This window comes from Pseudonaja textilis, chromosome 4 (genome assembly GCF_049901715.1).
Source record: "Pseudonaja textilis isolate UNSWEBS1 chromosome 4, rPseTex1.2, whole genome shotgun sequence".
Lineage (NCBI taxonomy): Eukaryota > Metazoa > Chordata > Lepidosauria > Squamata > Elapidae > Pseudonaja > Pseudonaja textilis.
Window position 1 is genome coordinate 49,527,915 of NC_141993.1, and position 26,832 is coordinate 49,554,746.

A 26,832-nucleotide genomic window follows, 5' to 3' on the forward strand; every position below is an offset into this window, starting at 1 on the left:
AATAAATAAAAATGTTGGTACTCAAAGCCTTTAATGGAAAACACAGCAGCTGCCAATGTATTGTAGGAAGTTAGCACCCACATCTCTCCTAGAAAATTGAAATATCCTAGGAAATATTAAAAAGACAGAATATTTCCCCTAAAAAGAGTAGAAACTAAAGAGCAGAAACACCTCAGAAGCAGAAGCTCATCCCCACCTTTGTTAATGGGTGGACCATTAAGGCCTAGGCCATAACAAAGATCTCCAGCTAAAGGTATAGCAATTGCCCAAGAGCCCTTTCAGTGCATCGTCATCCAGCAAGGCTCAACCAAGCCTGGAACTCAGGAAAGCCTAAAAAGTTATCTAAGACCCCTGGGAGTCTGACAGCCAATGGGGTACATTTCTTACACAGGAACAGGAAACACTAAGGTAGGGCCCAACAGAGGGTATATAAGGGTCTCTCAGCATCTTGGCTGGCCCTTCTTTTTCTTTTCCTTCACCTTGGAGCATGTGATCATCCTTCTTTGGAGCTTCAAGCCATGGGGTCCAGTCCACCATTAAACCATCTTTCCAAATAGCCTCCATGTTTCCAGTGTCTTTTTCCCCACTTGGAAATGAACTCAGAAGGATAATTATTCCAACAGTATAAAGTGGACTCCAAAACAATCTTCATATCACTCTCTCCATGGCCTATTAAACTACCACCCTTTCCAAGGATGGGCAATATTTTTACATTTATTTGTGTGTGTGTGTTTATTTGTCCAGACACTTTCTCCAGACACTGTGATCCGGTGTCAGGCAAAGACAAAGATAAAATAGCCACAATAACAAAGGTCTGTGATTGACAGAATAGCAGAATGGTAAAACAGCTATGAAAGAGCTGGATTCTGGTCATTATGTGGCCTTGTTGATTAGAATGCCTACTGCAGGGGTGCCCAAACTTGGCAACTTTAAGACTGTAGCTGGCTGAGGAATTCTGGGAGTTGAAATCCACCAGTCTTAAAGTTGCCAAGTTTGAAGACCTCTGGCCTACTGCCTAAGTCCAGTGCTTCATAGGCAAACTCTGCCTAAGGATGTAAAATTGTAAAACAGAAACATCCTGGCAGGAAAAAGCCACCATAGAAATATTTTACTTGACACCCGATATCCAAGAAAACCTAGCATTCTTAAAAATAAAAGAACTGGTGCCTTCATGGAAAGATAAGTGTTAAATACAACAAATACACTGTTGCTCAATGCGCCTGCTGACCTTAGATTCATTTTTAAAGGGTAAGATAAACTAAGAGTACATACTTCTTAAATAGCTGCTTGCTATTTAATAGTTAAAGAGAAGTAATAAAACACAGAGACTACCAACTAAGAGGGGAATAGGTGGCTATTCTTCAAAGCAAAATATTGCACCAAGTGGGCCTTTAAAGTTATTTGTATCTAACAAATTTGTAGTTTCATACTCAATGATTGAAGGTCTAGAAGAGCAATAATTAGAAGATTCTCAACTTTCATTAGCTATTATTCTCAACCCCTTTAAGCTGCAAGAGACTAAACACATGAGCTTTAAGAATTTTCTCTAGCCTTAAAAGAGAAAGAAGCCATAACTTTCAGGGAGGACACAAGGGTTAGGTTATCAAGTTGTCTACAATCTGAATACAATTCAACATGCAACACTATTGTCAAAAGGATCTTAACATTCTGAGTTGCATCACAAGAAGCATTATATTCAAGATAAGAAATCATAGCCTCAGGGCCTGCCTCATTATTCTAAAGAATGAAGCAGCCTCCTTAGGGTCAAACTGATACAGCTATTAGCAAACTATTTAATCCTTTTCCGTCCTTTCCTTTGTATACAATGGAGGATGTATGTGTGTTAAAAAAGAAACTGCAGGGCTTCAACTGAGCTTCAATCTGGATAGAAAACAACTATAATTAAGCACACTGTAGTTACTAGTGCATTTCAGGCTAAACATTTGAATGAACAGCATATTGGCTACTTTAGAACTTGAACTAGTTCAAAGCACAGATTTGGACTCGTAAGTGGAAGAAGATACTGCAAAGCCATCTCTCTAAGGTTTGAAGAGATTTATACTAGGTTTCTAAATCTATTTTGAAACACTGTTCAAAGAGTGGTGTTTGTATTTAAACCTTGTGCAGACACTATATGTAAAAAAAAACACCTTATCCTATGTTAATCTTTTCAGGGGCTTGAAATATCTGATCTGAAAAAGAAGGCTGTAGAGGATAGGCTACAGGTATTTTCTGCTTTGGGCCTTGCTAGGAACTCTCTCTCCACTGTATCAGATATAGACTTTTATTTCTCTCAGGCATTTAACCCTGGAATATTTGTAGTAAAATGTATTTTTCATTGTGTTTTCTGTTAAAATATCCTATTAAAATGTTAAAAGTATCACAGAAATATTTTTTAAGAAAAGAAACAACACACCACTTCCTCCAGCTTATTCAACAGTGGTAAATTTCATGTTCTTCACTTGTGGAATCAAAACCACTAGGGAGGAAAAAAGGCTGGGAAACCAACCTTGATAAATAGCCCAGTGGAGGCTATAGCTCCTTCACCCTCACCCCATTTTTCCTATTAAAACACAGTCCTGTTGCTTGTCAGCAGTGGCAGAATTAAAGCTCCAAAGCTCCACAGCTTTGCCATTGCACTTATACTGACATTCAGCCATAATATTGGAGTTTTCAGAAGATCGTTCTAAAATAGTTCACATATTTATGATGAAAAGGAGCATTTTCTGATTTTAATTTTTTTTTAAATCCTGTCTTTATTATTTTTATAAATACTTCAAGGCAGCAAATGTTATAATACTTCTTCCTCTTCCTATTTGCTACACAATAGCAATCCTATGAAGTGAGTTGAGCTGAGAGAGAGGGGGGGGAGGGGGAGAGAGAGGGTGGTGGGAGAGGAGAGAGAGAGAGAGACTGGCCCAAACTCACCCAGCCAGCTTTCATGCCTAAGGCAGGACTTATTTTAAATTACAAACTTTGTGCAATTAAATTACAAATTGTGTAAATTTCAGGGTAACTATACTGTACCATTTAACACTTTTGAACTCTTCCACAGAAGTTTTATTCAAAGCATTGACACAATTTATTAGAAAACAGCATTAATCATATAACCAAAATTGCATGAAAACAAGTGGAAGGTTTTGTGTTGTTCTTCCTGGACTGCCCGTGAGTAAAAAAACGGTTATTGGAAACAAAAAAAAACCCTCGTAGGTTCTTTTTTCATTTCGTTCTACTCCATGGTGAGCCAGCTCTCTACACCTTTCGTCCTTCACTTCCGGACTATGAATTCAGTGTCTAGCATCTGCCCAGAATTCAAGTGGACCTTTTGCTTCTGTTTTCTTTTTCAAGTGACCGCAGACATGTCAGATCAAATGCTTGTTCTTTGTTATTTAAACAAGGTTCTTTGCACTTTAAAAAAATCTGAGAAGAGATGATTGACACTGGAGCTAGACCAGAAAGAGAAAGTATTTTCTAATTGACATAAAGAAAAATCTATTTGTAAATAGCCTATTTTTACTGTAAGCTGGAAAAACAGGTTATCCCGAGTTCAGATCAGGGAGGAAGACATGTATACAGAATGTCACAGACAGGTCTACTATGTAGTAGTCTATTTCTCAGAAGGATTGGAAAGCAAAATTTAGGTGTGGAGTCATGTTACAGTTTCAACACTTTAACATGCATCAAAAACATTTGACCCCCAAATTCAGAAAAATGATCATTATGATCATTTCAAAAATGATCATTTCATTAAGACAGTTAAATTGGTTTTCCTCCCACAATGCCATAGCAAACTCACTGCATTTGCTTAGCTGGCGTCAATCTTGGTATTCAAATAGTTAAGACTTTCCTAAGAATTCTCAAATTAAATGTGTGTCCTTCACAACATTTAATCTGAGGAGTCTACACAGTGAGGGGGGGGGGGAGGAAACGGCTGACCAAGTTTTATGAAGAACCCAATGGCATTCTGTACTAAACTGGTTATTGATGATATGGAAATGGTTCCTGCATTATTATAATTCTTACCTTTGGGGAAACTGTTGGGTTGTACAATCCCCAAGTAACCGTGCACCATCTTGAACAAGCCTTGTAAATCAGCATGCAAGTTACTGGGTGGTTGGTGATAGGTGGGCTGTGTGAGGTTTTGAAGAGGCATCTTCAGAGGGTGAATAGGCAGCACAATCCCAAGTCCTAGGACAAGTTAGAAAACCTTTGTGGATCTTCAGGAGTTTGTTTTCTTCACAGGAATCTCTGTCCGATGCTGTTCTACAAGCACCTTCCACTTAGATATAATACTCTTTGAAGCTTCCTCTTACCAACCCCGGAAACCTAGGTGATGATAAAGCAGGAGTGTACCATAAAGTATGTATAACCCAGCAACCACCAGGAAGATGTCAGATGAAACATCAACCGTTATCAGTTTCCTTATGAGAAAAAAAAATAGGATAAGGAAATTAATGTGGATTTTTTGGACAGGTGACATTCAACTTTCAGTGCTCAAATAATGGAAGGGAGGGTTGAAAACCCCAAAGCCCCTTAACCCAGTTGCCCCCGAAATGAAGCCATAAGTACATAAGAACAGTCTGGAAAAATTAGACAAAGCCCATCTCAATCTAGAATATTGCTTTTCACAATGGCCAATCAGACATCTCTTGGGTGCTAGAAAGAAAACATGGAAATAGGCAAATTATCTTAGGGAGCAGGAGAAATCAGAGTTCTCTCTGGTGTATATATATATTTTGTCTCAGTCATATTCCCAATCAATACCTTCTTTTCTTTTTTTCAAACCTGAAGAATTGTAGCCTTTTCTCAGAAGGAAAAGGTTGAAGCCCTCTCTCTTTGCCTAAATACAGCGGCTTCCACAAAACATTAGAGAGTAGAAGTTCTTTTGCACTCCAGTTCATTTGAAAACTTCCTATCATTTTCCCTTCTGCCAATCGGAGTGATCGACAGGACACAGACATAGAGTATAGTGGTTAGTGGAGGAGCTGAGGACATAGAAGAAAAATGCCAGTGTAAAACTATGGCAGAGAAGAGCCCTTATTTAGCAGGTCCATGTTAGAAGAGGAAGATGACAGACTTATTTAGTTGCTGTGTTACTGTTAGAATGCAATGATTATCCCATAATTCAACAGATATTGGGTCCTTGAAACACCTGTGTCACCTACTTTAACTAACAGATTATCAGATTCATGAGACATAATCTTAGAAACCCTATCCTTTAATACCTGCTTAACACAAGCACTTCCAGAGAGTATTTTTCTACTTTCACATTTGGAGGGACAGAACCCCATGTATTCCAGTGCCACTTTCACAGGAGATTAATGGGGGTTGGACATGAACCATGTTGCTCCAACTGCACATTTCCTACCCACCCTTAGTTCATGCCAACGGGGCAGGCTGGTGGGGGATACATCCTGTTCAATACTTGTCTGCCTTCCCTTCCAAAGTAACACCCAGAGGAAGGTGCAGCTCTAGCTACCTCAACTTCCCACGCACCTCCCCTCTACGCACCTTTTTTGAAAATAACTTCCCAGCTTCACCCTGACGCCTTGTGTGTCCAAACACACTTGGCCAATAAAGGGTTCTATTCTGTTCTATTTTTCCTGCCTCTCCTTTCCCGGAGAAGAAATTTAGATGCCCCGGATGGGAAGTGGGTCCAACTTTGCTACCAGGCGCCCAAATTCTTCCAAACGCTGCAGAAAAAAAGGAAAATGACTCGCCACCTGGGAGGAGGTTGGGGGAACGAGAGGGACCGGAAGGGGGCCGCGGGAGCCGGAGGAGCAAGACAGGAAAAAAAAACAAAAAACGGGGCTTGGAGAGCCCTAGGAGTGCGCCTTTCCCAGGGGTTCTCCGCTCCGGCAGCGCCATAAAACTATTGTACTCAATCCTTAGTGAACTGCACCACAGCTGCAAATCTTCCCTGGGTTAAGCAAACCCGGCTACATGAAACTGCACTCCCGACCCTTCCACACAGAGATGATAATTAGATAGCTAGATAGCTAATAGGAGCGGGGGGGAGAGAAGTAGCGTCGAATCGCGCGGGTTCAATCCGGATCAAAGCGCGCTATTGCTCAGCTCCAAGAGTTCCCCGCCGCGCGACTCCCACCCTCGTTTTCCCTGGCCCGGGAGAGCGAGCCGTCGGCAAAGTCTCAACTTCCCGTCCCCCCATCTGTTCCTCGCCCTCACTTCTTTCTGAGGAAAATTCACGAGAGGGGGGAGTAAGTGGGGGTGATGGTCACACACAGACCCCTCCCGCCGTCGGAACAGAAGAGACTCACTTAATACTGCAGCTCCGCGAACACTGGGGGGCGCCGCGCTTGCGAAAGGGGAGACCCAGATCTTTAAAGAGGGTCGACGCGAATTCCCATAGCGAATTTGTCCTGCAGAAGGAGGGGCTGGACACGCGAGATTAGTTTCGCTACCCTTGGGATGTGATCCAATCCCAGCCCGGCCTTTCCTTCCTTCTGCGCCCTCGCTTTCTCTCTGGGCGGCTGGGCTATTCTCCGACCTCCAAAATGCGACTGGTTGGACTCCACCTCAACCCGGAGCAACTGGTGGCAGAGACGCTTAATGGCTGGTTTCCTTAACGACGTGAGCGTGGAGTCCGAGGGAGCGACGACGCTTAGACCTTCTAGAGCCGGGACTGTGGCAGCTCCCGAGAACCATTCGCCCCATTTTCTCCGCAGCCCCGCACGGAAGAGTTCTCGTTGACTTGTTTTTTATGAGTGGTGCCCTCAGTTTCTAACCAGGGTTCCAAGGAAACAACTCTTGTTTCTGGCGAGAGGCGTAAGGTCGCCGAGGTCCCGTCTAATGCAACATCCCCCTCTGGCAAACGGGACTTCGAAGGTTTCTCAACAAAAGTAGCTTCGCACTTCCTCTGTTGAAATAAGGCCCTGAAATTGCAAAGGTAGCTTGCAGTTGGTATTTTTCATTGTTTCATTCATACCCCTGTTGTTGTTTTAAACCCTGTCAATTCATTTTTAAGCAATACCTCTAAAATTCCTCAGAAAGATAAGTTTGACCCGGTGTTATAGAGCCTGGAATAGGAGGACCCAGAGGAAGAAACCAAAAGTGAGATATTGCTGGAAATATGAAATCCACCTACCGGTTGTTACAATTTCCATCTATTGGGAACAGAGAAATGAGATGGGAACTGGACACCCAGATAGGGTGATAGTAGGATGCTTGAAGTTGCATTCTGGGTTCAACCTAGAGCAGCTGAAATGAAGAAAAAATATTGCTAGTCTCATCCTGCTTTATTTATTTATACTTCCTATTTCTTAACTGCCCATCTCCCTCAGAGATGTTGCCCTGAGATATTTTCCTAAAATGGGCTTTACATTTTTCTTACAGCCAAAATATCTTATTCAGCTATTTCTGTACTTTTGATAGCTTCTTGTGGCTGTCTGATAGTGGCTAACTTCCACCTAGGATTGTCCAAAAATAAACTGGGCTCTTGCAAGAAAGGTCTTCTATATGTGAAATCAATTCAAAAGTGAAAAAAAAGACTTTAGAATAATTAACAAGGACTGCAGAAGACATTGAATTGCAAACTGGCTAACCACATTTTAGCCTATCATGTCAAACAAAAGTAGAAAAGTAGTTAGAGAAACTTTAATTCTTTTTTAAAAGGTAAGCCTATCAGATACATACAATTACTTTGCTAATTGCCACCACCGGGACTTAACACTTTCTAATATGTAGTTTTGGAGGTGAAGGCTCTGCATATATATTGCCCTCGTGGAGCAGATTTAATGATGTTTTCTAAAAAAAAATCAGTTACAGGTGAATGTACTGATTTAGGATTCAAGAACACTAATAAGCCTAATCCATTGTTCTGCCATAGACATTCACAGATTTTGATTTACCAATGAAGGTGGAATTGGGATGCTGTTCAAATGCTGAATATTATCAGGTAAATGTAATAAGGCCAACCTGGGAAAGGATGTCAGTGTTACCTGCCAAGGAAAGTCTAGCGAGAGAATTTTGTCCATGAATCCAGAGGGACAATTCCCAGAAAATTTGGTGAAAAATCAATACAAGTTGTCCTTGACTTATGACCTCAACTGAACTCACATTTTTTGTTGTTAAGAGAGACAATTAAGTGAGTTCTGCCCCCATTTTACTACCCTTTTTGCCACAGTTGTTAAGTTAGTTAAGTGAATCTGGTTTCACCAGAAAGTTGCAAAAGGTGATCACATGACTCTGAGACTGTAACTGTCATAAATAAGAGTTAGTTGCCAAGCAGCTGAATCTTGGATCACATGACCAGGAGGATGCCACAACAGCTGTAAGTGTGAAAAACAATAATAAATCACTTTTTTCAGTGCCATTGTAACTTCAAAAAGTTACTAAATGAACAGTCAGGACTATCTGTAATATCTCCTAAGCCTTAATAGGACAGGTATCTAAACAGTGATAAGATGCTAATACAATGCCCTCTCCTCTTTTATGTGATAGTAGAGAGAAGATCTGAGATAGCGAATAAGTATTAAGAGGGCCGAGAGAGAGGCTTAAGAAGAAGGCTCTGTTGCTGGCTGGTTATGCTGGAGGCCCAGCAAGAAAAAAACAGTGCCATCATATTATAACCTATTAAACGAAAGAGGAGAACTAAAAACAAAACAAGAATTAAAAGGATTAGGGATTGACCGACCATGGTGGCCACAGTTGCAAGTATAATCCAGGTACGAAAAAGACAGGCAAGAATGTGGATTTTACAGTGAACCAAATGAGCTGGACCAGATATTAATGGGAACAGTTCAAAAATTAATTAAGAGGATATACAATTATTAACTCACAAAGTGGAAGAAGAACAAGTAAAAGAAACAATGATAATTTGGGCTAAGAATTTTGGCTATACAATAGATCTGGATAGATGGGAGAAATTATGGAATAGAAATCATAAACTTAAAACGTCAACAGCATACAAAGAAAACCATTATAAAATGTTTTACAGATGGTATTAATCACCTCTAAGATTAGCGAATATGTATAAAAATCAATTAAATGTTGGAAATGTAATCAGACACCAGGTTCAAACCATATGTGGTGGACATGCCCCAAAGCCAAAAAATACTGGAAGAAAATGCACACATGGCTGGAAAATATGATACGACAACAAATAGTTCTGAAACCTGAGACATTTTTGTTGGGTATGATTTGAGGAAATTACAATAAGGGTAACACATATTTGATTCTACACATCCTAACAGCAGCTAGGATCGCATACGCACCATGTTGGAAAAATCCAGAAACCCCTGCAGACAATATAATTTAAAAAATTCTGGAATGTGCAGAGATATCCAACCTAACCCTAAAAGAAAAAGAAGATTCGGACTATTTCATAACATTGGGAACTATTCTATAAATTGTTAAATGACAGATATTGAGGTTAGAGGAGTGGAATTAGGTGAAATATGGTTTATAGCAGAAAGAAAAATAGAGTAAATATTTCTGACGGTTATATATCGATACTATAATGTAAGATAATATATGTTATAATATGTTATTGCATATTAGTTTATATATTACCACATATTTGTTTATATATATATATGATCATGATGATGATGATGTTTGTATGTTAACACCGAGGACACCTAGAGAGCACACTGCTCAACATAGAAAGGAAATGTATGATATAAAACAAAATATTTTTTTTTAAAAAAAAACAAGAAACCAGGGCCACATATTTGAGGCCAGAGGGAAGCTAAGTGTATGGAATGGCATCACATATTTGGTGGTGTGTTTTGGAGGAATTGGGATGAGTTTTGGAGGTTATAGGGCCACAAAAAGTGAATTCAAGGAGCAAACACTGTTCATTTCTGGTCTACGAATGACAAAAGAACATAGAGTGTTCTTTGTGATTGTTTTAATGTTTTCTTGAAATATTGTGATGATAAACTATATTTGTCTCTTTTATTTTATTAAGCATTCATTTATTATAATGAACATTTATTACTAAATATCAAGTAACAGTAGACAAAATAAGCATTTTAAACTGGGGTAGACACATAGTTTAGATTTTTCTAACAAGTAGTTGATGGTTTCTGATTTAAAATAATTTAACTGACAAAATTGTACTTGTCCTGCACAATTAGTGTTCCAAGATAGCCTAATATCTTGCAATGGAATGCATTACGTTATGTTATACCATTTTCATGGGATACACTAAATCATTTCATCATCCATCTGCCCTTTTATTTCTGGACTCATTTAATTACATCACAATTTTGCCCCAGATGATTCTGACTTGTGGCTCTTGGAGCTCTGATAAAGAGGAATGTACTGCAAGTGCAAACTCTGTCATTACTTACTATAAATTCAGACACTTACCTCTGTGACTAGAGATACCACTTCAGCAATTCATCTACTTACAATAAAAATGATGCTTCATAAAAATATATCAGTGTTCACATCAGGTACAGATATCCATATGAGGCAGAATGTGAAGGTTCTATGATTCTTGGCAAGAACAGAGGGAGACTGAGAAGAATTTGTGAAGAGAACAAAAAAAAAATGAGAAAAATCTACAGATAGGAAGAGGAGATCAAGAGAGACCTATCATAGTTAGAGAAACAGAAGACGCCAGAGTGTAATACATATGTTGACCAGTATACCCAAAACAATACTTTGTGCATTTATAAATTTCAGGCTGATCTCCATAAAAATACATTCACTAACAGAATCTCAGCAAAATTGAAGGTCTGGCTGTATTCATACGACACATTGAACTATCACCATTAAATCATATTTTAGCTTTGTATTTTGTGCAAACACATTCATTGTACAGGTAATCCCTGCATTACGAGTGTTCCCTTAGCAAAAGTTCGAAGTTACACGATAAACACCCCCTAGCGTTTATGAACAAGCCCCGAAACTATGAATGTTGCAGCACCATGGGAGTTGTTCACCCTTACGAACGACTGCAGAGGCTCTGCAACATTTACCCTGCCTATTCTCCCTGCTCCTGCACCAGGTCTTCATAGGCACTAGACCTGTGGATACTCACTTGTGAAGAACTTCACTTTTTTGGCCTGTTTGGTGCTTCAGGCCTTCGGCGAGTACGCAGAGAATGAAGGCCTAAAATATTGCAAGATCATGTGAGATCAGTAGCGTGAAATTTGGGACACCAAAGCTCCATTTTGGGCTGAAAAATGCTGGACAAGACCTATGCACATCAAACGGAGCTTTGGAGGGGCGCACGTGGCTGATAGGCTGGAGAGGAGACAGCTTGCTAGATCTTCACACAATAAGTGACCTGTGAGGAGGAGGGGAAGCAATTGTGGGGAGCATGAGGTATTTCAGTGGGTCAGGGAGGTCTTTGGTGGTCTAATAGGTGGTCTATTCCATCAGTAGGCCCCCCTCGGCCTTCCCCTCCCTGAAATACCACATGTGCACTTAACAAGCAACGCATTTGGTTTGCGAATGCGTGTTTGAAAGGAGGGAGTGATCGTGTTCAAGGTACAAGAGTCACTCCCACAAATCCTCAGCTTATGAATGGAATGGGCAGGTTCCATTACATTTGTAACTTGAGGACTATCTGTATTGTATGTGGTTGTGGTAGCCTTAGTTTGATCTATCCACCTAGGGCGCTTGTAGAACCTTAAAACATTACATAGAAGCTTCTACTGCTACTAAATGGAATGTGTTTGTGTTTTGATATGATTATACCCATCCTCTATTAGCTATATGAATTGCTAGAGCATTTCTGGTTTTCGTTCAAAGTTCTGGTGTCGTTTTTTTAAAGCCTTAAAAGTTTTAATTCAGGTGGTTTAACCCTGCATGAATTTTTCTGTATTTTAATATTATCTCAAAGGATTTATTGGTCTACCAAAACACTCAGTAGAATTGTATGTGGGCACCAAAGAGAAAACCACCTCCTGTCCCATAGTATTTTCTCCCTAATAAAAAATAGCTGATTCCATCTCTGTGTTATACCAAATCAATAGTTTAAATTGTGTTTAACTGAAAAGATGTTATGTTTTGCTCTATACACCTGAAACAATATTTTGTTTTAATAGACATACTGTAAATTTGTTTTAACCCACTAAACATCAGGCTGAAAAGTAAGTTGAAATGCAATGGGTAACTTAAGGGTGTGATAAAATATAGATGAAAATGGTTGCTGTGTGAATATGGACTAAATACTATAAAAGATGAATACAAAAGACTTATATTGAGCTGGTTTGTACAGAGAGAATGAATGACAGTCAAATCATAAAACATATACAAGTAGTCCTCAATTTACAACCACAATAGAACCCCAAATTTGCTAAGCAAGACAGTTGCTAAGTGAATTTTGCTCCATTTTATGACCTTTCTTGCCAGATTCTTGTTAAGAGAATCACTGCACTTGTTAAGTTAGTAACAAAGTTAAGTGAGTCTGGCTTCTCCATTGACCTTGCTTGTCAGATCACAAAAGATAAACACATGACCCCGGGACACTGCAACTGTAAGTCAGTTGGCAAGTATCTGAATTCTGATCATGTGACAATGGGAATGCTGCAACAGCCATAAGTGTGAAAAATAGTCATAAGTCACTTTTTTCAGTGCTGCTGTAACTTCAAACTGTTAAGTACACAAAAACCTGTACACAAAGAGTGGTTGGAGAAGCAGGGAAAGACTAAGGAAGGCATGTTGAGTGGACTAATGAGATCCTAAAAGAGAAGTGAATTTAATGAGCAAAATATAGGACATAAAGCAGTGAATGGAAATAGTAGAAGCAAGGAGAGTTTGCAAATAAATAGGAATGGCATCAAAATAAATTAAAATTGGCTATGTTTCCTTTGATATTTTATTTTTATTATCTCTATTTTTTATTTCTATTTCTAACTTTTCTTTTGTTTTACATAACAATGTTAATCCAGAAAGGAAGAGTACAAACATTTGGTATGTGTTATAAAGACCTTTCCATGTCATGCATTCCAAGTTTCTTAAATAAAGTTTAGATCTTGTTTATTATATATGTAGGCAGTGGCAAATCAGTTCCTGTTACTAAGAAAAGTATACAATGCATGTCCATCATCAGGATCTATTTTCTCTTCTTTTTTTTTTGACTCGCTATTATTTAGTGGTATTTCTTCTTGTACATATTTATTCCAATCTTATTCCGTTGTGCTAGATCTTCTGTGCATGTCACGCTTGAAGCTTTTGTTCAATTGAGCTCTGACTCAGTTATATTTATTAACTCTGAAAATGACACAGGATGAATATGTAATGCTAATCAGGTTTCCTCTGAGCTTTACTAAAGGAACGGTTATTTTTCTTTTTGGTCAAAAGAACTTAGTAAGTTTTCATAATTCACAGATATATAAGCCAGGAATTTGAAATAAAAAGCATGGGTGTGGCACTTTTATTAAACATGAGAAATTGGTGTTAATGCATTTATTTTTAATTTGAACAAGAATTAGTGAAGTTATTACTGTACCCCTCCTTTCTTGTGCGAATTATTTTATTTAGTCTCTTTTCCTGTGAGAGGAACTAGACCATCCTGTTCCACAGCATCGAAGGGGTCCCGCATCATCCATTTCCAGATGCTAAATTTTCCTGGTAGAGTCTGGAGAACGAAGCACTTCGGACAAAAACGTCCTTGTTCATTCTGCTAAGAGTGCCTTGGGGCAGAGGGAAGCAGTTGCCGGAGAGTCTGAAGTCCTTGGAGAAGGGCATTCTCTTTGAAATCATTTCATGCCTCTGAAAAAAAAAGTCACTTTGCAAAACAAAACAAAATTCAAATAAAGATTACTGAAGAAAGAATACCGCATTGCTTTCATGGTTTGCTCTCTGCCCTTGAAATATATGCTTTACTCAAACTACAGTAATCTATTCTATTTGATATGCTCTTTCTTAATGAGAAAAAATGATAATTTCTGAAATGATTAATATTTAAACTTTAAATGTAACATGGCAACAGAAACTTGTAGAGAGGTAGATTAGGTTTGTGTTTTTAATGTCAGTCCTACTTTCATGAGATGAGCAAGAATTTCTTTAACAATACCAGTGATAAAGTGATTTTGGTCCTTTCTGAAGTATATTGCTGAAATGAAGCAAGCATAGGCAATTGTGTGGAAAGGAAGGCAGCCCAACTATCAGATAATAGATAGTGGGGAGAATAGTGGCAACCTATCGAGGATCTCTGAAATCTCTTGAAGCTTGTACAAACATGAGTTTTAATTTGCCTTCAAGGAGAAATAATTTTAAAAATCCAGTTTTCAAGCTATTCTAATAATATACCGAGCACTTCTTATAAATCCAAAATAGTTTATCTGGGAAAAAATAAGTCTTAAAATGTTATTTGATGGTCAACATTAGTGCTTTGGCAACATGGGACATGTAAAGACCAGTTTCCTTTGTTGACAAAAGGGGTGGTGATGTCTGACGTGAAAAAAAACATTTGTTGGCTTAGTGATCAGAACCAGTAAATGCAAATACAAAGCAAACAGCTCCTGCAATTGAAAAGGGTCACCCACTCTCTTCCATCACGTACTATCCCTTGCTCTAGTTTTATGGAACATCAGAAACATGGATAAAAGACACCCAGGTTTATAACAGAAAATACAACACAAATTAAGGCTTGCTATCGAAACCTTGAGTTTAAAATAATGGGTGTGTCCTTTATAGCAACAATATAGGAAAAGCTAATTTCAGAGAAGCTACTGGAAGCCAGATGTACAGTATAGGAAATGGTATGTATGTGCCCAAAGCTTTCAGTTCCATTGCCACTCCCCAAGAATCTTGTGAGTTTAGATGCAGGAGCTAATTTAGTGTGTGTCTGTGAGCATGCTGTTTTCTTAATATCTAGAGTAGCATTAAAAAGCTGCCTGATACCCATTAGTTTATTTACTGTACTGTTTACAGACATTATATAAAAGAATGTATGATGCCAAGCTCAGCATCAGTGGTTGGGAGGCTTCAGCAGATGACAAGAATCACTGCACACCAGAGACTAACTGCTGGCCAAACTCACCACAAATGCTGCTGAGCACCATCATCTCTGTTTCATTTAGATTCCATGGTCTTTTAAGCAGAGCAAAATACCATAATCTTGCTCATGAATTGGGAGTTAGAAATATCATCAGGTACAGTGATAGGATTCACCAAATGTAAACTACTATGATTTCCACCTCTGACCCTCCTACTAAAAAGGTTGCTGCCCATCCAAAGATCTCAAAATATATACACATACATATATTAGGAAAAGCACACAGCTGATGGCTTCTGGAGTTCTTTTCAAATCTCTCAACCAGTAGAGACATTTTTATTTTTAACAAAATACATTGCAACTCCGTATATGTGCATATCATACATTTTGGGAGTTATATGCTTGACTCTGTCTTCACATTATTAGGAAGGAGAAGGGAGGAGGCATCAAATGGAAGAATAGGTGTTGAGGCATTGCTGAGCTGCCTCTTCAGGGATTTTTTTTTTACAATCCCTGGCCCAATTTGGCTCAAGTTCTAACACCAGCTTTCTTTTGCCAGTTCCCTTTTTAAACTAAGTATGAATCTTGTATTCTGTACAAGATGCAGTTATCCTGCAGATAAACAAAGAAAATGGTGAACATTTTTGCAAAATTTCTTTCCAATATTTGATTGGATTTGAAAGAATCACAAAATGTGTGTCACCTACTTGCACTAAAGACAGAGCTAAGATCTTCTAACATCAGATCCAAAAATTACAAGAGGGAGACTAGCTCAAAGATAATAATAATTGAAGAGGTAAGAAAATAGAGACATGTTGGGTTCTGTACTGGCTGTGGTTCGTTTTTCTTTTTTAGTCTTTTGAATCAATGTTGACTCCCGGTAACTGCCTGGACAAATCCCTGCAGTTTTCTTGGTGAGATTTCAGAAGTAGTTTGCCTAATGCAGCCTAAGGAACTATCCCTTTAAGTTTAGATGGACCATATGCCTGTCTCCGAAGATCAGATCTATCACATTCTTCCAGTAGGATCAGAGTCATGGGAAAGTGGGACAGACTAGAGCTATCTCTAAGGATAGGAGGGCAAAGGGGGTGGGAAAGACTAGTTTTTGCTGAATATTATTTCCAGTAGCACCTTCTGCTATCAAGGTTTCATAGAAGTGATTGTGTCTTTCATCTAAAGACTGTTTCTCTCTTCCCTTCTAATTGGGTTTGAAAGTGCCGATTAGTCACTGCCTGCCAGCACTTCTTTATTGTTTCCTCCTGCACTATCCCCACACTCTTCCTCCAGCCATAATTTTGAACCCAAATTTAGCAGTTTTAGAAGACTGGTAGGTCATTTCACAGAAATAGGTTGAGTGACAGATTTTAAGTATGGAGTGCCACCTGACCTGAACCAGTCCCTTGGGTAGCTTCAAGGTGGGTAAACCTCCACCTTAAGGAAGCCTGTCTTCCATCCAACCCCATCTCACCATACGGAGTGATTGTTATCCCTACTAAGTGATGCTCATCATGAAATGGAACAAAGCTGGAGAATCTGTAAATGTCCTTACAAGCCTAAAGGACAGTGCCACTCAGCAGTTTTACTATGAAGACATAAACAAGGCCTGGCAGTCTGGGCAGAATAATTTATGCCAGCCATACTTTTCTGATGACTCAATTGCTGGAGGACTGTATGTTAATGCTCTTCCTTGAAAGAACCCCGTGTTCTGTGGAGTAAATTACAATGACTGGGTTTATATCAAGCTAAAACATCATACTAGGAAAAAGCACAATATGCTAAATCAAAGCCAAAAAAGGTAAATTACAATTTAGAATAGGGGGTGGGTAATCTGAGGCCCCAGAGCTACTTGTGGCTCACCACTCCCATTTTTGCTATGCTAAAAATCAGCAGTATGATTTCCTGCCATTGTAAGGTGATAGGGATACACAGACACAGAGTGTAAGTTCTACAATGCTGTAGTTTAGAAACTGGACATCTCTGGCTGTACCAATTTTGCTTCATCATTCCCCCCCTCAAGAGATAAAGTGAAGCACTTGGATTTCTCACTTTGCTTAAGCACATATGTGAACTCATTTATTTTGTGGGTGTGGAGATCCATTTTTAATCTTTGCCAAAATCTTTAAAAGCATTTTAAGTAGATATGCCTAATTGTAGATATGCAACCTTCACTATCTTATCTCAGAACTCAAGAGTTATTCACAACTTGTAAAACAAACTGTATCCCTGCATATAGGTTAAATGTTTTTAAAAAAGAAAAAGCAAGTGCCATTTTTCTATTCTTAGATTTGGAATTCTTGAACAAGTTCTTATTCTACAGGAAACTGTTTATTTTTACAATGGGTGCGGCTGACAGGAACACCTTTGTGGAGATTAGCAATGCATAAGAACAGATGTAGGAAGCAAATTTACAATAAGCAGATGGAAGTGGGTAGGGCCACACTGTTCTGGCTTTGATATGGAATTTATTCTTTCTTTGGGAGCCATTCCTTGATACTGTGACTTTGTCTAGTATTGCATTGAAATATATTACATAAACATTAAGGTGTTGGGTTCATAATACACAAAACACATTCTGTTCCTCCCCATTGTACATGTATTCTGGAATTCTTAAATGCAAAAAGAGAGATAGATAGATATTTTATAATTAAGTTTACCAACTTATTAAATGGAAACATAATGTTCCAGTTGTCTTCACTATTAGGACAAGACTGTTGATATGTTTTTTTTTCTTTGTAATAGTCACAGGAAAGTGACAAATTGTCACTTTTGTATTATGCAGCAGACTATCAACAAATGCTCGTTTGTAAGAGACATTCCTTCCATGCATACATGACTCAAAATACATCCCAATTGTTATTTATTCAATTTCTTTCCTGGTGTTCATGAAGATATCCCAGCTCAGGAAGCCATTTTAGCACCAACTTTTGGCTGACATAGGGGAAGAAAATACATACCAATAAATGATGGATCATAAGCTGAACATGAACCAACAGGGTGATGCAATTGGAGAAAGAGTAAATACAATCCTACCCTGTACCAACAGAATATAATGTCAAGATTAACAGAAATCCAGTTCAAGGCATATTTCAGGATGATACTGACAAACTAGAGTTATATTCAGAGGAAATGAAGATAAAGTCTGGAAATAAAAAAGATGAACAGTTAGAGGCCCTGGGTATGTTTGGCTTGCAGAACATTTCAAGGAGACATAATAGTTTTCTTATAGTAGTATCTGGAGTTACTAAAACACACTGGGTAAAAATGTTCAAAGTTGTTACAGCACTAAGGACAAGAAACGAGTTAATTACAGGGAAGTATTTTTTGTTGGATGTAAATGAAAACTTTAAGAGGAATAGTTGTCAAGCAGGTGGTCTCCTTTGCTAAGATGTTTAAAGAGAGGCCAGATGGTAATCTGCCAGGGACAATATACAGTAGAAGTAGATTATTATACAGGGCAAGAAGTTGCTACGATAGTGGATTACCTTTGTTTTCCAACATTGATTTTATCTCTTTAAAAAATAGATGGCACTTGAGTTTTTCAAGTACAAAAACTAAAATATGCTGGTATTCAAGATTTCAATGCTAGTTAAATCACAATTCATAATGGAGTAAAATTCAATGTTATTTTAAAGAATGTGTGTCTATCCATGCAGTAATAAAACAGATTATGAGCATATAGTTTATTAGTGATGTAAATGGTCCACAATTAAAATGTTCTCCCTTATAATCCATACCAAATTTATGTGTCACCAACATACCACAATGATAGTTTTTTTAAAAAAATCATGTACAGTATCTGATCACTTTACAATGCAAGGCTGTCTGTTTTCCATGTCTCAGTACTTAAGACTGGTTGAGGGAATTCATAATAGAATTTTTTAGTGAATTTTTTTAGACACACATAAATCCCTTTTGGCATTTATGGGCTTTGTAGGATGGAATGGGTGCCTTGAACAATGCATAGGCTTCAAAAGACATCCTTTAAACAGTTAAGTCTCCTAGTCAAACTCAGCTCCTCATCACTTAAGAGGCAAATTTATTTAAATATGGAAATGAGTTGGCCTTTTCTTCTGCGTTTTGTATTTTGTTTTGGTTGTAACCGATAATGTTCTTGATATTGCTTTAAAACATGAGCAAGGCTTGATTCTATAAGGCTTGATTCTGCCTTAAACCTCTTATCCAAGCTCTTTTAGCTATGTTTGTTTAATGACTGATTGGTACACTTGTTCTCCTGCTTTTTGGGGAAAATAAAATGCTTTTATTAGAAATATGGTGGTATCCTCTATACAGCAATTCTATGTTCTTCTTTATTGCCAACCTTGTTTGTCATCACAAACTTATTATGGAGTGATGCTCTGTTTTACGATATTACCAAATTTTGTCCCCCCAAAACCTTACTAGGAACAATTTGAACTGACATTTTTAAACTTACTTTGCATTCCTTTTTAGCCCCATTTAATGTTATCAATCTTATTGTTATATTATTCAAGTTTAATAACAAAAATAAAAGTTGTCTCCTTGCCTCCTCAGCCATATGGACATAATCTCTACCAATGACAGCTTTTTTCTACTGCTAAGCCTACCATTTCTACTAATGGGACAGAAGATAAGGCTGAGAATCCAACTCATATCGGAATATCAGAGATACATTTTCTCTTTCCACAAGAATCATTCTGGTAGGAAAATAATTGGGATGTGACCGTAGCTCTATCAGCTAAATGTTTAAGATGAAATGTGTCAAGTTTCTGGAAGCACATTTGTTCCTCTGTTGTTTAAAAGTTTATGATGGGTTCAGGATGGGCTTAAGTAGTAAAAAGGCTATACACAGAAGTTGTTAATTGCTTCCTAAAATATATTTCCCACATTTTAAAAAAAATTACATGGAGAGAAGAAGCAAAAGAGTAGCCAAAGCCTTGTGTCTCTTTAATGTTGCAAAGTTTGGTTCAAAGAATGAAATATGGCATAAGATTACAATAGTTTTGAAAGACACAGGTATTAACATCTTACAAAATGGAGGAAGGGAAGATGCAGGCTAAATATAACGCTAAAGTTCCCTTGGCTAGTGAGGCAGAAATATTTCAGGTATCATTCTTTCTCTTTTCATGCATTGCCAATACTAGGCACATGGCTAGCTTTTCTCCCCACCTCCTTACCCAATGTGACAGGGGTGATTGTAGATTGAATTAATAATAAAGGGACTCCACTGTTGGAGATAAAATGTTCCAACTATCAAACCAGCTCGTTTTCCATGCTTTCTATCAAACTTGTTTGCTCTATTTTCTGTTAATCAAAGGTTGACCATACAACCGTATTGGTACTGCAAACTGCCTGGCTGCCTGCTAATGTAGGAAAGGCATGGCTCAGGCTTCTCTGTGATATTTCTTTCCCCTTTCAACACAAGAACACTTGTTCTTCAGCTGCAGAAATTTTTCTGTTATCTTTAGATGTACTCAAGATTTCTCAGTTGCTTGGTGCACAGATTCCAGAATGCTTTATATCAGCACGCAGTTATTTAGAAATAGAAAGGGAACTGGAAAATTTAAAACTGGGAAATGCTGGCAGCAGAGAACAAGTGTTAGCCCTTGAATTCCATCGTATCAGCTGTTTACCTCAGCCTAAATCACAGAATTCTGATGACTAGAACCTGCACGTAAGAACAGATTTCCCGTTTCTCAATATCCAGATGAGAAATGAAACTGGAAGGAGAGCACCAAACCGAAAAGTTGTTTTATTGGTACCATACATGACCATAAATGGCACAAACTATGCAAAAAAAAAAAAAAAAGCTTTACAGTGCCCCAGGGAAGTGGAAAGGGACAAAGTGGAGAGAGGTGATAGAGTACACGTCATCACTACATGCCGAGCCACAGCAGTAGAGAAATGTGATACTCTTATTTTGAAGTAGGAAACAGATATGGGAAAAAACCCAATCCTTTGTAATTTACACTACTAGCTGCTATAATTACCTGCCGGCAGGGGAGGACCTGGGCCCAGTAATACAAAAGTGACCAAACTGCCATGAATATATCTCAGGTTCATCCAATTGGGTTCCATCAGAGTAGAGAATATCTAGGATTCCAGAGCATGACTTGAAAGGAAATTCTTCTCATAGCACTAGACAAAACTAGCAGCTCTAGGAAAACTGATGACAATAATGCTGCAAAGCGGGGGAGGGGGAGGAATCTTTGCAGGTAGAAATTCTCTCGAAGAAATACCCTAAGCAAGGTAAAAGAGTATTGTGCCATGACAGTGCAGCCTTTGCAATCACCCTCACAATCAGTCTAGGCCAGGGGTATCAAAGTGCTAGCCTGTGGGCCGGATGCATCATGTGCAGGCCACGCCCACCCTGGCTTCACAAAGGCAAAAAACATCGTGATACGGCACATGACGCGGTGGAGTTTGACACCCGTGGTCTAGGTCATCAGGTGGCCAAAATATCTTAAAGGTATTTTGCACTTTTCTCCAAAGTGAAAAACCATGCCTCGCTTGTGGCAACTTTGAGGCCTCTGTGACTAATAAAGCATCTTTTTTTTTGTCCAAGATGTACAGGATAAACCTAGGCTTTAAGGAAGAACATTGGAAGTTAGAAAGGAAAGTAGATGGGTTTGTTTCCTTGGGGATTTAGTACCAGTATTTCAAATAAAAATGAATGTGTCTGGCTGGGCAATGGTTTCCTAGAGACTGTTCCATAAAGAGAAGAAATAATTATATTCTCTTTGCAAAACATGGATATATTGCTTCCCCAGATGCCACAGCCCCATTCCTGTGGTTCTGCACTGCTGTAAATTGGTGACAGTACCCTCTGAACTCTACTGCCTCCCAAGAAGGACACCCATCACAATCAACTCCTCCCCCACCACCAATGGTAATGGGAGTGGCAGCCTTAGTGAGAACACAGTGAAAGAACAGCATCATACACACAGCATACAGCGCAGAAATATACAAGCACAAGGTACACAAATTTGAAAAGGGGAAGGATATGGTAGAGGAGGGTGGAGCAGGAACAGAAGCACACACAAATTACACCAGGGGGTGGGGGGAGTGGAGGCAGCCATGCTGTCCTCAAAGGAGTGTATAAAGGAAGTTTGCAAAGTCTCTCCTTGGTTTGAAGCTCTCAGAACTGTATACAAAAACTAAGACTCCCAATTAGTAGACAAGCCTGTACAAAAATCAGGATTGGGGGGAAATAGGGAGGGAGGGCAGATTTTTTTAAAACTTACAATTTTATTTTATTTCTTTAAAAAAGCCCAAAATACTGAGGGCAGGGTATGTATGAGGACTGCAATTTCCTTTAAGAGCAGGTTGGGGCAAAACAGCCCACGCCTGAAGATTGACCAAAAGGTCAAGTTCCCTTCCAGATAACTGCAGAATATTTTTCTAATGTATTCCAGAAAATTTTAAAACCCTACATAATCTCCTGCCATATTGGCTTTCTGGGATCTTCAGGCAAAACAGAATTACTGCTCTGCCATCTCTAAGACAGTCAAGATGAACTGCTTAAAATTCAACCCACAAAAATCATAGCTGCCCCAACGTGAGTCATGACATTGTCCACAAGACTCTAAGACTCTCCTGCTAAAATGGAGCCTTCTTGATGCCCCTTATAGGAAACTGAATGATAAAAGGCGCCTTAGACCAGATTTTTCCTGCCCATCTTAAGTAATCAGTCCTGTGGCCTCTTCCCAAGGTACTTCATGCTGATCCACCAAATGGACTTGAGGCTCTAAGGGTCTGCTATGAATACCACTCCCTAACAGTGTTGCTTGTGGTATCCAGGGCGCTGGATGCATGGACGGGGAAGGAGAAGGAATTAAAATTCTGCTGGGACTAAAAGCCCACTGTTCCAATTCTGCCCTAAAGGAGACAACCAAGAGTGCAGGCAGCAGGGAATCGTGGCCAGGTTAACTGTAGACAGGCAGGCGCTGCAGTGCTCATAGACCTTGACACCTTGTTGGCCAGCCACTCTTCTTCACAATTGTCCAGGTAGAATGGTTTCGACTCAGTCCGTGGAGCACCAGCCAAGTCACGTATAGGCCTGGCTGGGCACTGTTTTGGGGGCTTTATTGTGATGCTTGCGACGTCGGATTCTCAGACTTGCTCTCCTGACTGGAAGGGGGCTTGCTGTTCCAGGGACTGTTGGCACCCAATGCAGGAGAGTTGTTGAAGCTGTCCTCATCATCAATGCCATTGGCAGCGTCAAACTGTGTGTTCTCCAGCCGAGTGATAAGGCGCTCATCTTCGTCACCAAACTCCCCACCCATCAGGGTTGGCTCGCCCACCACCATCACATCCTGAGGAGGGAAGAGGGTCCCGAAACATAATCGAGGTGGAGACTGCCCTGATCCATATCACAATGTTCAAGGGAGCCAGCTGTCACAACAACAAGGACTTCTCCCCCACCCTCCTAGAATGAGGAATCAAAATTAGCCTCAGCCTTGACTCACCCTTCCCTAATCTGGCACCTTCCAGATGTGTTGAGACTCAGCAACTAGGAGTGGCACAGAACATCTAGAAGGCACTTTATTTGGGAAGGTCTCAATATTCCCTTCGAACATTGCCCCTCTCTGGACTTAGAATAATGTTGCTATAAGTTTCTACTGTATCTGGGCACAGACAGCATCTGACAAATCAATGGATGCCCTGGGACATTGGCGAATCACAGTCTCCTCTCAGTTCCCACCTGAATGGTTCAAAGCCTGTTATATCTACTGTAAGAGGAAGAAGTCTGAATTCTTCCTAGTCACAAAAAAATGAGACTCTGGCCCTAACAGGGTCTATATAGAGCAGGGATGTCAAACTCATGTCATCACGGGATGTATCAGGACTTTTTCCCCCTTCGCTAAACCAGGCGTGGGCATGGCCAACAGATGACGCATCCAGCCTGCAGGCCAGGAGTTTGACAGCTCTGTCACACAGCCTTCAAATGAACAGCTACACTAAGGGATTACATTAATCCTTTTTACATTATAAGACAGGGTGGGGATAATCAAGATAAATATATTTGGGACATCTATTGTAGATTAACAAGGATTCCTGACATTCACTTAAGAGCAACAACTAAGTTGCTTTCCCCTTTTAAACCAGGTTGCTGAAAAAGAACACCTGAGAGAAAATTGGGAATGGATTTCTGGATAAAAGGACTGAGACATCAATTCTGGCTGGCTTACATGCTCAGGCATGACCTTATTCCTTAACTGTTGGTGTGTTTCCCCGAATCTGGCTTGAGAGGACTCCTAGAAGCCTGAATTCTCCCAGCACCACCTATCCTTTGGGGGAGAGCTTCAGCTGCATGAAACATGGCCCCAGGCCAAGGAATCCTCAGGTTAAAAGGAAAAGAAAAAATGAAAAGGGGATGCTTACAGGTACCTGACTGGAGAGGGCAAAGGTGCTGGCTGGACTCTTCTTTTTGCTGTTGCTATTGTTGGTATTGCCTCCGCCGGAACTCATGGTGCTACCTCCAGACATCTTCCTTTTCCGGCGCTTACTAGGCTGCTGACGTGCAGGTTCAGCTATGAAGGTGTTTGTGAAATAATAATTGGTGAGATAAGTTGCCTTTAGTAAAAAAAATCTAATGTTCCATTGTTTCAACACAGTCAAATTGTAAATTTGCATGTTCCAAGCAAGACCTGGATAATGAATGAATACTTCCCATTATTTATTCATAAATTTATATACCGTCCGATTCAAACTATCTATATATTTCTATATTTCCACACTAACTTCCACTTTCATTTTTACACCTTGTGTTACTTTCAGAGATAGGAGTTTAGCCCTCATCCAAGTTCTGAGGCATTCCAGCTGCAGGAAGCCAATGCCCTGCTGCCCTCAAGTGGGCTTGGTAAGAAATACATCTGATTTAGTGGTCAGTGCACAGGATAGACTTCCCTACTGCTCAAAAGTCTCACCAGGTGGCGCCACCATACGTTGCCACTTCTGGAATAAGCACGTCTTGAGGCAATCCCGAGGACTGAGACTGTAGGTCTTGTGTCGAGACATCAACTCCTGCATTGGTTCTAGGATTACGCACAGCTGGTGGGAAGAAGAGGAAAAATAAATTCTGTAGTAGAGGACAAACCCAGATGGAATCCTCCTGGAACCATAGATAGATTTCTAGGCATTGATCTGAACCTGGCCAGATGTGGACACATTCTGACAAAACTAATTAATTTCTTAGTGCCAGATACCTGGGACGTATAATAAAGAATAATAAAGTGCATCAGTAAAGGACAACAAAGAATATTGTTCAAAAATAAAGAACATTCACCTTTCTCGGAGGCCAATGACAATCAATGTTGATCAGCAGCAAGAGGTTCAGCCCACCCACCACACATGGAGTCTCCGTGCTCTCTCCACTCCCTTTTAATATCTATACAAAGCCATGGGTGAGTTCATCTGTCGCCATGGACCGTACTATCATCAGTATGCAGATGATATCCAGTTGTATAGTGGACGGGTGATGCTGTGGATGCCCTTTTGCAGTGCCTGGAGATTTTGAAGGTCTGGGTGGGAACAACTGGCTTCAGTTGAATCCTGGTAAGGCAGAGTGGCTGTTGGTGGGAGGAGGGGGTCCTCTTTATTCTAGTACTTGCCATCCTTGATCCTGGATGGGGTTGCACTGCCCCAGACCAAACAATTGCGTGATCTAAAGGCCCTGCTGGATTAATGAATCCTGCTTGAGGAGTAGTGGACAGCCATGGCTAGGAGGGCCTTTAATCAACTTGGTGTTGTAAACTAGTTATGTCCCTTCCTGAATTGAAAAAGTTCCTTATGCTGTAGTCATCCCCCATATCCATTACTACAATGTGCTCTACATGAGGCTACCCTTGAAGAGCACCTGTGAGCTGCAGCTGGCACAGAAGGTGGTGGTGTGGGCAGTTTTGTGCACCCCTGGAGTTGTGCATATGATGCCTCTATTATTTGAACTGCATAGGATGCCTCTTTGCTTCTGGGTACAATTCAAGGTGCTGATATTCCCTCTAAAGCTCTTCATGGCATGGTCAATGTAACCCGTCCACCCAGTTAGACAGAAGAGTATGTTGCACACACCATTCATTAAAGAATTTTGATTGGCAGGGTCCAGGAAGGGAGCTTTCTCTGTCATTGACCCTGCCATATGGAATATCTTGCCCCAGAGGGGACATAGGTGCCCACTCATATAGGCTCCAGAAGAGCATTAAGACCTCAGTCTGTCAACTGGCCTGGGGATCTAAAAGTAATCCTGGGTATGGTTGGTTGCTTGAGAGCATTCCTCCATCTTTTTTAAAAAAATTGTTCTACTTCTGTTTTTAACTTTGTTTTTGCCTATGTTTCTTTTATATGGCTATATGTTTTAAAAGGCTAAATTACCCAGAATCGTGTGAGATGAGCAATGTATAAATTAGATAGACAGACAGATATACATACATGTATTTATTTCTAAACCATCTTTATTATTTTTATGAGGCGGTGAACATATCCAATACATTTTCCTCCTCCTATTTTCCCCACAACAACCCTATGAGGTGGGTTGGGCTGAGAGCGGCTGGTTTAAAGTCGCCCAAATGGCTTTCAAGGCTAGCTTCAATCTTAGATATTACTTGTAGGTTACGATCAAGCTGGATAGTAGTTTCTATACATGAGCTTCAGTTACTTTTAGAATTTACACACTTCTCTTGATTGCTAGCAAAATCAAATAGTAAAAATGTTTTGCCCGGAGCACCTGTGAAGCTTTTCCTAGAAATAATGCAGCAAACTGACTTTCATGCTAAATATGTTTAGTCAAATCTGGATTTGCAAAACATATGAGATGTACTTTCCCTGTATGCTTTCTTTCTCCTAGTGTGGGTAGAAGTGTGGAAAACAGTTCAGGTGCAAGCTTTTCCACATATGGAACAGATGAATCTTTCCTTCCCCTCATCTCCTTTATAGCCCAA

The 26,832-nt window shown here is 39.7% G+C and overlaps 2 protein-coding genes across 14 annotated transcripts in view; both read right to left on the reverse strand.

The window, feature by feature from the left end:
- LOC113436672 (prominin-1-A-like) overlaps window positions 1-6,893 on the reverse strand; it is a 37,641-nt gene extending 30,748 nt beyond the window's left edge. The window contains exons 1-2 of one of the 2 annotated variants that reach the window (XM_087932877.1): window positions 6,279-6,893; window positions 4,024-4,326 (exon numbers count right to left, since the gene is read on the reverse strand). In XM_087932877.1, coding sequence (XP_087789003.1) covers window positions 4,024-4,153 — 130 coding nt within the window. In that variant the 5' untranslated portion in view covers window positions 4,154-4,326; window positions 6,279-6,893. Of the gene's footprint in view, window positions 1-4,023; window positions 4,422-6,278 lie in introns of both variants that reach the window. The other variant, XM_026701178.2, reaches the window with a different exon arrangement.
- Window positions 6,894-19,822: 12,929 nt separating this feature from the next.
- Window positions 19,823-26,832, reverse strand: part of LDB1 (LIM domain binding 1) — a 72,130-nt gene continuing 65,120 nt past the window's right edge. For 4 of the 12 annotated variants that reach the window (XM_026701182.2, XM_026701180.2, XM_087932885.1 and 1 more), the window contains exons 9-11: window positions 24,826-24,949; window positions 24,287-24,429; window positions 19,823-23,211 (exon numbers count right to left, since the gene is read on the reverse strand). In XM_026701182.2, the coding sequence (XP_026556967.1) occupies window positions 22,981-23,211; window positions 24,287-24,429; window positions 24,826-24,949 (498 nt within the window). In that variant the 3' untranslated portion in view covers window positions 19,823-22,980. Of the gene's footprint in view, window positions 23,325-24,280; window positions 24,430-24,825; window positions 24,950-26,832 lie in introns of all 12 variants that reach the window. The other 8 variants (XM_026701181.2, XM_026701179.2, XM_087932883.1 and 5 more) reach the window with 5 other exon arrangements.